General features: G+C 40.5%; 1 protein-coding gene across 1 annotated transcript in view; it reads left to right on the top strand.

The window, feature by feature from the left end:
- Nucleotides 1-2,008: 2,008 nt before the first annotated feature.
- llgl1 (LLGL scribble cell polarity complex component 1) overlaps nucleotides 2,009-13,038 on the top strand; it is an 87,871-nt gene continuing 76,841 nt past the window's right edge. Inside the window, 1 exon segment of the mRNA XM_034189460.1 lies at nucleotides 2,009-2,284. Within this exon segment, the coding sequence (XP_034045351.1) occupies nucleotides 2,204-2,284 (81 nt within the window). The 5' untranslated portion in view covers nucleotides 2,009-2,203.

The following is a 13,038-nucleotide window of genomic DNA, read 5'->3' as shown; positions in this document are numbered from 1 at the left end:
ACTTCAAGATGAAGTTCTGACAGTCACATGTCATCAAAAACACCATTACAGACTTGTACTTTTACATTGTGTCGTGGCAATCCCTCAGTAGTTAAGAAGATGGTCTCTTGGTCAATTTCTGGAAGGGATGGTGGACGGTGTAGAAAATCTACATCCAGGGGTGATCTCGAGACGCCTGTGTGTGGGTTTGTTTAACGTGGTAAAGTCGTTGCACACCGACACAAACACAGTACTTGGCAGATCTTCAGCCTGGTATGATGGCTGGGAAATCTGACGACCGGGGCCTGAGGGCCTGCTGCAGCCTTCATCTGTTCATGTTGGCTTCGTTGATCCGTCATCGAGAGCTTCTTGTGTGAAGAACACCCTGGGTATGTCCTCTAATGCCTTTTTTCCTGGTCTAGTTGGTATGAAGTAGGCTATCCTAAATAATACCCTGGGATATAAAATTGGCAATCTGACATTAATCCCTCACTAAATAAAGTCAGGTTTGGGAGCATGCGCTGGTGCCGTGCTTTGACACATCCCTAACATGATGGAACTGCCTTGTATCCTGGATGGCAAACACCCAGGCAGACAGCTGGTCCATCCCTACATGTCTAAAATAACCATCTATTTGCCACAGCCAAGTGAAATGTGAGCTTTGCCTTGGCCTGCTCCAGAAAGTGGGGTCATCAACACTCAGGCACCTACAGGCTCGATCGTGCATAGAGAAATTGATCACATGGCTAAAATGTTGAAGTCACAGTAAGTGCGCCAGGACCCTAAAGACTTGAACCTTTGTCCTCCTGTAAAGATGTCGCTATTGGCAAACACCTCCATCTGTTGGCTCCATATTAATAGGGACGGGTGTTATTTCAAAAAAATTGAAAATCTATAAATGTTTGCATGGAATATAAAAATATACACAGAATAAACCACAGCAGGATAAATTTTGGGTCATTTGGTTCCAAAAACCCATATGGATGGAGCCAGTGAAGATATCGGGTTCAAAAATCGCCAAAAATATAGACGGAAATGTCATATCTTGAGAACCGCTGCACCTAAAGACTTGAAATTTGGCTCCACATGTTGCTTGACCCCAAGTTTATATTCAACTTCTGTAGTAACAATAAGCCTATCTGGTGCTTTTTAAGAGTAATTGACAAAAAACCTAATTTCAGTACATATGATCAATTGTGACAAACAAAATCTATGTAGTTTTTATTTCAGGAACATCATTTGAGTATAATCATCACATGTAAAGAATGACATGGCCACAATGAACTAATTATAAGCAACAGAGTGGTTTTCTACGTCAACAGCACACATATGACACACGTGTTACTTGAAATTTTCAAACGCTCCATCAATATGGGTTTTTGGAACCAAATGACCCTAAATTGATGCTGCTATGGTTTATTCCATGTATATTTCCATATTCCATGAAAATTTATAGATTTCCAATTTTTTTGAAATAACACCCCTCCCTAATATTAAGCTTTTCCCAGGCATCTCCTGATCTTGAAATAGTATTGGTAGTGCTGGATGAAGATACTTTATAATAAGTAGATTTCAAAACAGTATATTTTGTCCAGTCTGTCAAAAAAATTGAAAGGAACGACACATTTAATGATTCTATCATGTTGTTATATCAGAAAATCTTGGGGTGGTGGGGGTGGTGGTGGATAAATAAAGGCAGAGGGCTCTTTGGTTACGCCCCTGGTGTAAAATCACTTCATTTCCATATTCTCACAGTCCGTGTTCATTTCGAAAAGTGAGAACGTTCCATTTTGTGTGCCCCACCCACCGATGAGCATACTTACATTGACGAATGCGGGTGAGAAACATGTCGGCGGGTCCCGCGGTTAAAACCGAACGCCACTTAACCAACGCGCTGAAACGGGTGGGCGTTTCTACCAGATTGTCCGCAGATTACTCGGTTGTCATTGGCTAAACAACAGTGGGGAAAGCCCGTGTGAACCAGGAAGGGGAGGGGGAGCGAGGCTGAGCCCACCAGTGGGACCCAAACAGCACCAGCAGGGAGAAGGAGAAGGAGGGAGGAGAGAGCCACAGTCACAGCGCCGCAGCCTGCATGGGCTAGTCGTTTAGCTCACATTAGCTTAGCATCGTCACACCGCGCCGCTTGTCCCGCTCTGTATTTGTGTGTGTGTGCGCGCGCGCCGCTCCGTCCCCCCTCCTGCCTCACCCCCGGCCGGCTTACAAAATGATGAAGTTCAGGTTTCGTCGGCAAGGAACCGACCCGCAGAGAGAGAAGATAAAACAGGAGCTGTTCGCCTTCAACAAGGTAAAGTAACGGAACGCTCCTCCGCATCTCCTCTTCCCTAAAAACTAAAGGCGGTTGTGTTAATCTGAAAGCGGTGTTCAGTCCTCCCTCAGTCACCGCTCACGGTTCGGTTCGGACGCGCGGGACGCTTTGTTTGGGTTTCAGTTTTCATCCAGTCAGGCCCAAACTGAGCAAGAACCGGTAAAACTCACAACCAGTTGGCGATAGTTTGTGACCCACTGCACTGATCAACATGGTACTAGTGAGGAGTTAAACTCAAGTCAGCTGTTCACAACACCAATAGGCTTTCTGTTCTCACTTAAGTTTTCCAAGACCTTTTTTTGAATGCTTGTGGGTGAAATCATGAATATCAAAATTCCACGTTAATGAAATCTGGCATCGCTTCTGGTTGATTGTAAACCAGTTTTTGCAGATTCTAGAGGCAATATTTGCCAATGTTGCCAGATTTTATGAGGGAAGCAAGCGGTCATGCCTGCAAAAAGAAGCTCTGAGAGCGACCAGGGTGACAGCAGCTAAATTGGCAGCACTAATTGTCCACAAACTTGAGTCGGTGTGTTTGAGCAAATTACTGAACCCTGAAATAATCATCAGCCTGGAGGGAAAAGATGTGGACTATACACTTACCAAAAAATAGTACTGATAAGTATATAAAAAGTAAACTCGAAGTATACTTGAAACATACTTGCATATACTACTTTTTGGTAAGGGTAGACTATACACTATACACTCACTGGCCACTTTTTTTAGGTACACCTTGCTAGACCCCCTTTTGCCCGCAGATCTGCCTTGATTCTTTATGGCATAGATTCAACAAGATGTTAGAAACATTCCTCAGAGATGTTTGTCCATAGTGACTTGATGGCCTCATGCAGTCACCTGTTGTCCTCTGACATCCACAAGGCATTTTTGTCCACATAACTTCCACTCAATGGATATCTTCTGTTTTTTGGACCATTCTCTGTAAACCCTAGAGATGGTTGTGTCTGAAAATCCCAGTACATCAGCAGTTTCTGAAATACTCAGATCGTCTGACACTAGCGACGATGCCACATTCAAAGTCTCTTAAATCCCTTTTCGTCCCCATTCTGATGCTGTGTTTGAACTTCAGCACGTCCTCTTCACCATGTCTAGGTGCCTAAATGCATTGACTTGCTGCCGTGTGATTGGCTGATTTGCTATTTGTGTAAACAAGCGATTGAACAGGTGTACCTATTAAAGTGGCTGGTGAGTGTACTTACAACCCCTGGCAATAATTATGGAATCACCGGCCTCGGAGGATGTTCATTCAGTTGTTTAATTTTGTAGAAAAAAAGCAGATCACAGACATGACACAAAACTAAAGTCATTTCAAATGGCAACTTTCTGGTTTTAAGAAACACTAAAAGAAATCAAGGAAAAATAATTGTGGCAGTCAGTAATGGTTACTTTTTTAGACCAAGCAGAGGGAAAAAAAAATATGGACTCACTCAATTCTGAGGAATAAATTATGGAATCACCCTGTAAATTTTCATCCCCAAAACTAACACCTGCATCAAATCAGATCTGCTCGTTAGTCTGCATCTAAAAAGGAGTGATCACACCTTGGAGAGCTGTTGCACCAAGTGGACTGACATGAATCACGGCTCCAAGACGAGAGATGTCAATTGAAACAAAGGAGAGGATTATCAAACTCTTAAAAGAGGGTAAATCATCATGCAGTGTTGCAAAAGATGTTGGTTGTTCACAGTCAGCTGTGTCTAAACTCTGGACCAAATACAAACATGGGAAGGTTGTTAAAGGCAAACATACTGGTAGACCAAGGAAGACATCAAAGCGTCAAGACAGAAAACTTAAAGCAATATGTCTCAAAAATAGAAAATGCACAACAAAACAAATGGGAGGAAACTGGAGTCAACGTCTGTGACCGAACTGTAAGAAACCGCCTAAAGGAAATGGGATTTACATACAGAAAAGCTAAACGAAAGCCATCATTAACACCTAAACAGAAAAAAACAAGGTTACAATGGGTTAAGGAAAAGCAATCGTGGACTGTGGATGACTGGATGAAAGTCATATTCAGTGATGACTCTCGAATCTGCATTGGGCAAGGTGATGATGCTGGAACGTTTGTTTGGTGCCGTTCCAATGAGATTTATAAAGATAACTGCCTGAAGAGAACATGTAAATTTCCACAGTCATTGATGATATGGGGCTGCATGTCAGGTAAAGGCACTGGGGAGATGGCTGTCATTACATCATCAATAAATGCACAAGTTTATGTTGATATTTTGGACACTTTTCTTATCCCATCAATTGAAAGGATTTTTGGGGATGATGAAATCATTTTTAAAGATGATAATGCATCTTGCCATAGAGCAAAAACTGTGAAAACATTCCTTGCAAAAAGACACATAGGGTCAATGTCATAGCCTGCAAATAGTCCGGATCTTAATCCAATTGAAAATCTTTGGTGGAAGTTGAAAAAAATGGTCCATGACAAGGCTCCAACCTGCAAAGCTGATCTGGCAACAGCAATCAGAGAAAGTTGGAACCAGATTGATAAAGAGTACTGTTTGTCACTCATTAAGTCCATGCCTCAGAGACTGCAAGCTGTTATAAAAGCCAGAGGTGGTGCAACAAAATACTAGTGATGTGTTGGAGTGTTCTTTTGTTTTTCATGATTCCATAATTTTTTCCCTCAGAATTGAGTGATTCCATATTTTTTTTTCCCTCTGCTTGGTCTAAAAAAGTAACTGTTACTGACTGCCACAATTTTTTTTTTTTTCCTGATTTCTTATAGTGTTTCTTAAAGCCAGAAAGTTGCCATTTGAAATGACTTTAGTTTTGTGTCATGTCTGTGATCTGATTTTTTTCTACAAAATTAAACAACTGAATGAACATCCTCCGAGACCGGTGATTCCATAATTTTTGCCAGGGGTTGTAGTTCAAATTCGGGTGTAATAAGGTGTGCACCTGTTGATACCCGTCCTCTGCTGTTTTCATGGTTATTTACTTACTTCATGAAAGAGGTGACATTGTATACTTTGTGTCAGCCCAGTAACCATCTAGATTACTTTTAAACTGGTGCACGTTGTACATTCAAGTAGGCTGTTCCATAAGTTGGTTGAATGATATTTTTCTGATGTCAGTGTTGTGCTGTTTCTTGCATAGCTTCTGAGAGTGGCCTCTTATTATGGTAGTTGTGGTTGTCATAAAAAAAGTGTTCAGATGAGATTCTGTCTTTTTTCTTTATGATTTTGAACACTTAAATCTCGCCCACTCTGGCATGGTGATAGAACAGTGTTGGCATATTGAGGGCTGTCTGTCTTCATACAATGGATGCTTTATGGGTATTGAATTGAATTGAAGAAGATTTATTTTGAACATAGTAAGTCCCTTCGGCTGCTCCCTTGTTTGCACTTGGGGTCGCCACAGCAAATCCAAGGTGGATCTGCATGTTGAATTGGCACAAGTTTTACGCCGGATGCCCTTCCTGACGCAACTCCACATTACATGGAGAAATGTGGCAGGGGTGGGATTTGAACCTGGAACCTTCTGAACTGAAACCAAGCGCATTAACCACTTGGCCACCACCCCTGCTATTTTGAACATAATAAAAGAAAAAATAAAACAGCAGACAACGTAAAATTAAAGTTAGTTTAAAAAGGAGTGAGAAGACGTCGAAACTTATCTAATCACACCCCTTCTCCCTGTATAATGATTTACATATCAATCCCTGTTTCCTTAAAATACTTTTGACAATCATGATGATAATAATAATAATAATAGTAACAATAATAATGATGATACAATACAATTTTAGAAAAAATACAAAGACATAAGGAACCCAACAAAACACAACAGAAAAGATCGACCCAACTAACAATGAACATAAATACATCCATAAACAAATATAGAAATAAATAATCAATAACATTTTCCCGTGAACACCTAATAACTCTCACACTTCATCCCTGTATCCCATGAAAAAACATTCCTTATATTTTGTTTTAAACTGTTGAATGTTTGGACACTGCTTTAACTCCTCATTCATACCGTTCCACAGTCTCACCACACAGAATGAAATGATATGAAATTAAATCCTCTAACTTTGATGCTCTTCTTTGCACTTTCTCTAATTTTTCCATCTCTGTCTTATACAAGGGGCCTCATGCCTGATTTGTATTTTCTGTTTTTGATTGGACCATTGTGGAAAATAGCTGCAAAGTACTTTTTAGCTTTTGCAGGAACTTGGGTTATTGCAACTTCAGGAAGACGTGAATTTAAATCAGTCAATACTTTATTTATTCATTCATTCATTTTCTATACCTGCTTACTTCAGTCAAGGGTCTTTGGGGGTGTGGAGCCTATCCCAGCAGTCACAAGGCATGAGGCAGGTACAACCTGGACAGGACACAAGTTTGTTGCACAACTACATATAGACAGACAAACACATTCACACCTACAGTCAATGTAGAGCCACCAATTCACCTAAGCTGCATGTCTTTGGAAGTGGGAAGAAGCTGGAACACCCAGAAGAAACCCACGCAAACACTGGTAGAACATGCAAACTCCACACAGAAAGGACCAGGGAAGTGATCCCATGATCTTCTTGCACTGAGGCAGCAGTGCTAAGCACTAACCACTAAGCCACCATGCCGCCTATCAGTACTTTAATTGTGCAGGAAAAAAATCTTAATTATTCAAATTGGCCTAATTTGTTGTTGCATGGTTTACACATCAAAATTTAAAATCATAGTTGTAATTGCAAAATACAGTCTTGATATTCGCAAGCTCTATTTCATACATTTTTTTCTTTATATTGTTGTTGTTTTTGTTTGTTTGTTTTTTAAATTCCCCATGGTTCTCCAGCCACTGAGGTGCTCAACAGTCAGATACCTATGCACTGGATCATGCATACAACATCTGGCTGTAACAGCTAGAGTGTTACTTTTGAGAGCTAGCGATCAAGTGGTTGTCTGCCTGGTTGGTTGCCATCCAGGCCCTATTGTGGTTCCATTGTGTCATGGATGCACTGAAGCATGACACCAGTGCATGCTGCTGGACTTGACTTTTTAAATTTAATTTTATGAAAAATGCTGAAAATTAAGTCAGTTTGTGCAACAGTAATGAATGCTCTCCATAGATTCTGTTAGAAATGACTACTTGAGTATACTTTTGTATATTTTAGTTACGTTTGATTGTATATTTAGGTGTATTTGGCTCAGTTGGACCTTGAACCTGTCTTCACTAACAGTAAGCTTATTAGTAATTGTGCTGTGTGTGGTTTTGGGGGCCGTGGTGTATAAACGGGTAATGACAGCTAAATAACAAAGAACATCTCAGTGTTGGTGTTACTGATGTGTATGAGTGATGGTGCAGATATCTGGTGTCCTAGATGTATTTTGATCCTTGCTATTTGGTTATAGAGAAACATTCTGTAAACATATCGCAAGAAAACTGCAAGTTACAACACCCAGAATTTACACTCAGCTTAAAGCAGAAATCCAGCATTCTTTAAACTGAGCACTTTTATTTTAACTTATTTTTTTTTAGATGTTTTTCAATTCGCCTTTCCACTAAAATGATTTCAGTTGGTGCAGTATTGATTTGTACCACAAACACTCACAGACTAAATGGCTACATCATATAGCCATTTAGCCATTTACAAAACTAAAAACAATTGCAGTGAAGTACTTCTTGTTGCCACTGACTCATTGAAAATGTTGAAAAATTAGAAGAATTTGGTAGCAAGAAGAGGATTGCTAACGAGGAGAACATTTTTAAAATGACTGGTCATACAGTTACACGCTTACCTTAGCCACCTGTCAGTGTGGTGCTTCTCTCCACAGTCAGCTAATTGCAGATGAAAGGCTTGGAGCTGCTGAACAAATCAAATCAAAACAATTTTATTTATATAGCGCCAAATCACAACAAACAGTTGCCCCAAGGCGCTTTATATTGTAAGGCAAAGCCATACAGTAATTACGGAAAACCCCCAACAGTCAAAACGACCCCCTGTGATCAAGCACTTGGCGACAGTGGGAAGGAAAAACTCCCTTTTAACAGGAAGAAACCTCCAGCAGAACCAGGCTCAGGGAGGGGCAGTCAATGCTGGGACTGGTTGGGGCTGAGGGGAGAGAATCAGGAAAAAGACATGCTGTGGAGGGGAGCAGAGATCAATCACTAATGATTAAATGCAGAGTGGTGCATACAGAGCAAAAATAGAAAGAAACACTCAGTGCATCATGGGAACCCCCCAGCAGTCTGTCTATAGCAGCATAACTAAGGGATGGTTCATGGTCACCTGATCCAGCCTTAACTATAAGCTTTAGCAAAAAGGAACGTTTTAAGCCTAATCTTAAAAGTAGAGAGGGTGCCTGTCTCCCTGATCCGAATTGGGAGCTGGTTCCAGAAGAGAGGAGCCTGAAAGCTGAAGGCTCTGCCTCCCATTCTACTCTTACAAACCCTAGGAACTACAAGTAAGCCTGCAGTCTGAGAGCGAAGCGCTCTATTGGGGTGATATGGTACTTTGAGATCCCTAAAATAAGATGGGACCTGATTATTCAAAACCTTATAAGTAAGAAGAAGAATTTTAAATTCTATTCTAGAATTAACAGGAAGCCAATGAAGAGAAGCCAATATGGGTGAAATATGCTCTCTCCTTCTAGTCCCTGTCAGTACTCCAGTGATTCTCAACCGGGGTGCCGCGGCACCCTAGGGTGCCGTGATCGATCGTCAGGGGTGCCGTGGGTATTTTTCATATTCGCGATTATTTTTCATATTCGCGATTACCGTGAATTATTTATTTTATCCATAAAGCATAAAACGACTCAGAATCTGATGTCAAACGTGCTGCAGCCTCGCTCTCGTCTTAAGGCGGGACAATAACGAGGCTGACGGCCGATTAAAACAGTGCCGTCTCCTTCAAAAGCCATCTAAAATGCGGAGCTGTTGGTGTGTGTGTCAGTGCCTGTGTGTGCGCGCGCGCGGAGTTAACAGGCTGCAGACTGCGAGGGAGGGGGTGGGTGAGGGAGATTCCTGAATGCAGGCGCGACACGTTCAGTGCGCAGCGAGCGCGGAGCAGAGAGAGGATTTTAACCCAAGTGAACGTTAACAAAACGGAAACATGAAGCTGCCTTTACTTCTCTCTGAACTTTCTCTAAAGGTGTGATTCTGCCGTTACCGTCCTGTTCACACCATGTGCGCGTCGTATGCTGAATTTATGAGATCATGAGATGAAATAAATGGTCAAACATATTTAAAAAATGAGAATATATGAATGAACTGAGCCACAAAAAAAAAAACAATGTTCAGACGCAGAGATCACAAAAAGCAGGTGAGAACTCTGAACTTTAACAGCTGTTATTTTCCAAAGGTATTTATTTGTTCAATCTTGAGCTTAATGCAGTGTTTAAGCACAAAACATGACTGATGAGGAGAAACAATTTCAGAAATGCAACAGAAACAACCACAAATCAGAAAAAGTTGGGACTGTATGTAAAATGAAGATAAAAATAAAAATGTTGCACCATTCCCAGTTTCTCCACTCACAGAAGCCAAACGTTCTTCCAGAGTTGTGTAATTATACTACAATAGTAGAATATAAAGAAGGGAAAAAAAGAAAAAAATAGACAATATATTCGTCAATCACAATTATTTGTCTGACAATTAATCGTCTCCAGAAATTCGTAATCGTGACAGCCCTACTTGAGATCAGAGCGCAAAATGCTTGAGGATTTTCGAAATGCGGTGTTTTCTGTATCGATTTTCTATTGCGATAATTGGGTTCTGCGCAAAACCAGAGGTAATAGCATTATAATATTATTTTGGTTGGTGGTGTGCCGCAGGATTTTGTAAATACAAAAAGGGTGCCGCGGCTCAAAAAAGGTTGAAAATCACTGCAGTACTCTAGCTGCAGCATTTTGAATTAACTGAAGGCTTTTCAGGGAACTTTTAGGACAACCTGATAATAATGAATTACAGTAGTCCAGCCTAGAGGAAATAAATGCATGAATTAGTTTTTCAGCATCACTCCGAGACAAGACCTTTGTAATTTTAGAGATATTGCGCAAATGCAAAAAAGCAGTCCTACATATTTGTTTAATATGCACATTGAATGACATATCCTGATCAAAAATGACTCCAAGATTTCTCACACTATTACTAGAGGTCAGGGTAATGCCATCCAGAGTAAGGATCTGGTTAGACACCATGTTTCTAAGATTTGTGGGGCCAAGTACAATAACTTCAGTTTTATCTGAGTTTAAAAGCAGGAAATTAGAGGTCATCCATGTCTTTATGTCTGTAAGACAATCCTGCAGTTTAGCTAATTGGTGTGTGTCCTCTGGCTGCATGGATAGATAAAGCTGGGTATCATCTGCATAACAATGAAAATTTAAGCAATGCTGTCTAATAATACTGCCTAAGGGAAGCATGTATAAAGTGAATAAAATTGGTCCTAGCACAGAACATTGTGGAACTCCATAATTAACCTTAGTCTGTGAAGAAGATTCCCCATTTACATGAACAAATTGTAATCTATTAGATAAATATGATTCAAACCACCGCAGTGCCTTTAATACCTACGGCATGCACTAATCACTGTAATAAAATGTTATGGTCAACAGTATCAAAAGCTGCACTAAGGTCTAACAGGATGAGCACAGAGATGATTCCACTGTCTGAGGCCATAAGAAGATCATTTGTAACCTTCACTAATGCTGTTTCTGTACTATGATGAATTCTAAACCCTGACTGAAACTCTTCAAATAGACCATTCCTCTGCAGATGATTAGTTAGCTGTTTTACAACTACCCTTTCAAGAATTTTTGAGAGAAAAGGAAGGTTGGAGATTGGCCTATAATTAGCTAAGATAGCTGGGTCAAGTAATGGCTTTTTAAGTAATGGTTTAATTACTGCCACCTTAAAAGCCTGTGGTACATAGCCAACTAATAAAGATAGATTGATCGTATTTAAGATCGAAGCATTAATTAATGGTAGGGCTTCCTTGAGCAGCCTGGTAGGAATCGGGTCTAATAGACATGTTGATAGTTTGGAGGAAGTAACTAATGAAAATAACTCAGACAGAACAATCGGAGAGAAAGAGTCTAACCAAATACCGGCATCCCTGAAAGCAGCCAAAGAGAACGATATGTCTTTGGGATGGTTATGAGTAATTTTTTCTCTAATAGTTAAAATTTTATTAGCAAAGAAAGTCATGAAGTCATTACTAGTTAAAGTTAAAGGAATACTCGGCTCAATAGAGCTCTGACTCTTTGTCAGCCTGGCTACAGTGCTGAAAAGAAACTCTTTTTCCAGGCTAAGTGAAGATCTTCTAAATTAGTGAGACGCCATTTCCTCTCCAACTTACGGGTTATCTGCTTTAAGCTGCGAGTTTGTGAGTTATACCACGGAGTCAGGCACTTCTGATTTAAGGCTCTCTTTTTCAGAGGAGCTACAGCATCCAGAGTTGTCCTCAATGAGGATATAAAACTATTGACGAGATAATCTATCTCACTCGCAGAGTTTAGGTAGCTATTCTGCCCTGTGTTGGTATATGGCATTGGAGAACATAAAGAAGGAATCATATCCTTAAACCTAGTTACAGCGCTTTCTGAAAGACTTCTACTGTAATGAAACTTACTCCCCACTGCTGGGTAGTCCATCAGAATAAATGTAAATTTTATTAAGAAATGATCAGACAGAAGGGGGTTTTCAGGGAATACTGTTAAGTCTTCAATTTCCATACCATAAGTCAGAACAAGATCTAAGGTATGATTAAAGTGGTGGGTGGACTCATTTACATTTTGAGCAAAGCCAATCGAGTCTAACAATAGATTAAATGCAGTGTTGAGGCTGTCATTCTCAGCATCTGTGTGGATGTTAAAATCGCCCACTATAATTATCTTATCTGAGCTAAGCACTAAGTCAGACAAAAGGTCCGAAAATTCACAGAGAAACTCACAGTAACGACCAGGAGGGCGATGGATAACAACAAATAAAACTGTTTTTTGGGACTTCCAATTTGGATGGACAAGACTAAGAGTCAAGCTTTCAAATGAATTAAAGCTCTGTCTGGGTTTTTGATTAATTAATAAGCTGGAGTGGAAGATTGCTGCTAATCTTCCGCCTCGGCCCGTGGTACGAGCGTTCTGGCAGTTAGTGTGACTCGGGGGTGTTGACTCATTTAAACTAACATATTCATCCTGCTGTAACCAGGTTTCTGTAATGCAGAATAAATCAATATGTTGATCAATTATTATATCATTTACTAACAGGGACTTAGAAGAGAGAGATCTAATGTTTAATAGACCACATTTAACTGTTTTAGTCTGTGGTGCAGTTGAAGGTGCTATATTATTTTTTTCTTTTTGAATTTTTATGCTTAAATAGATTTTTGCTGGTTATTGGTGGTCTGGGAGCAGGCACCGTCTCTACGGGGATGGGGTAATGAGGGGATGGCAGGGGCAGAGAAGCTGCAGAGAGGTGTGTAAGACTACAACTTTGCTTCCTGGTCCCAACCCTGGATAGTCACGGTTTGGAGGATTTAATAAAATTGGCCAGATTTCTAGAGATGAGAGCTGCTCTATCCAAAGTGGGATGGATGCCGTCTCTCCTAACAAGACCAGGTTTTCCCCAGAAGCTTTGCCAATTATCTATGAAGCCCACCTCATTTTTTGGACACCACTCAGACAGCCAGCAATTCAGGGAGAACATGCGGCTAAACATGTCACTCCCGCTCCGGTTGGGGAGGGGCCCAGAGAAAACTACAG

The sequence above is a fragment of the Thalassophryne amazonica genome, chromosome 16 (genome assembly GCF_902500255.1).
Source record: "Thalassophryne amazonica chromosome 16, fThaAma1.1, whole genome shotgun sequence".
In the NCBI taxonomy this organism is placed as follows: Eukaryota; Metazoa; Chordata; class Actinopteri; order Batrachoidiformes; family Batrachoididae; genus Thalassophryne; species Thalassophryne amazonica.
The sequence above is the reverse complement of the archived record's forward strand: the minus strand, read 5'-3'. Positions and strand labels throughout refer to the sequence as shown.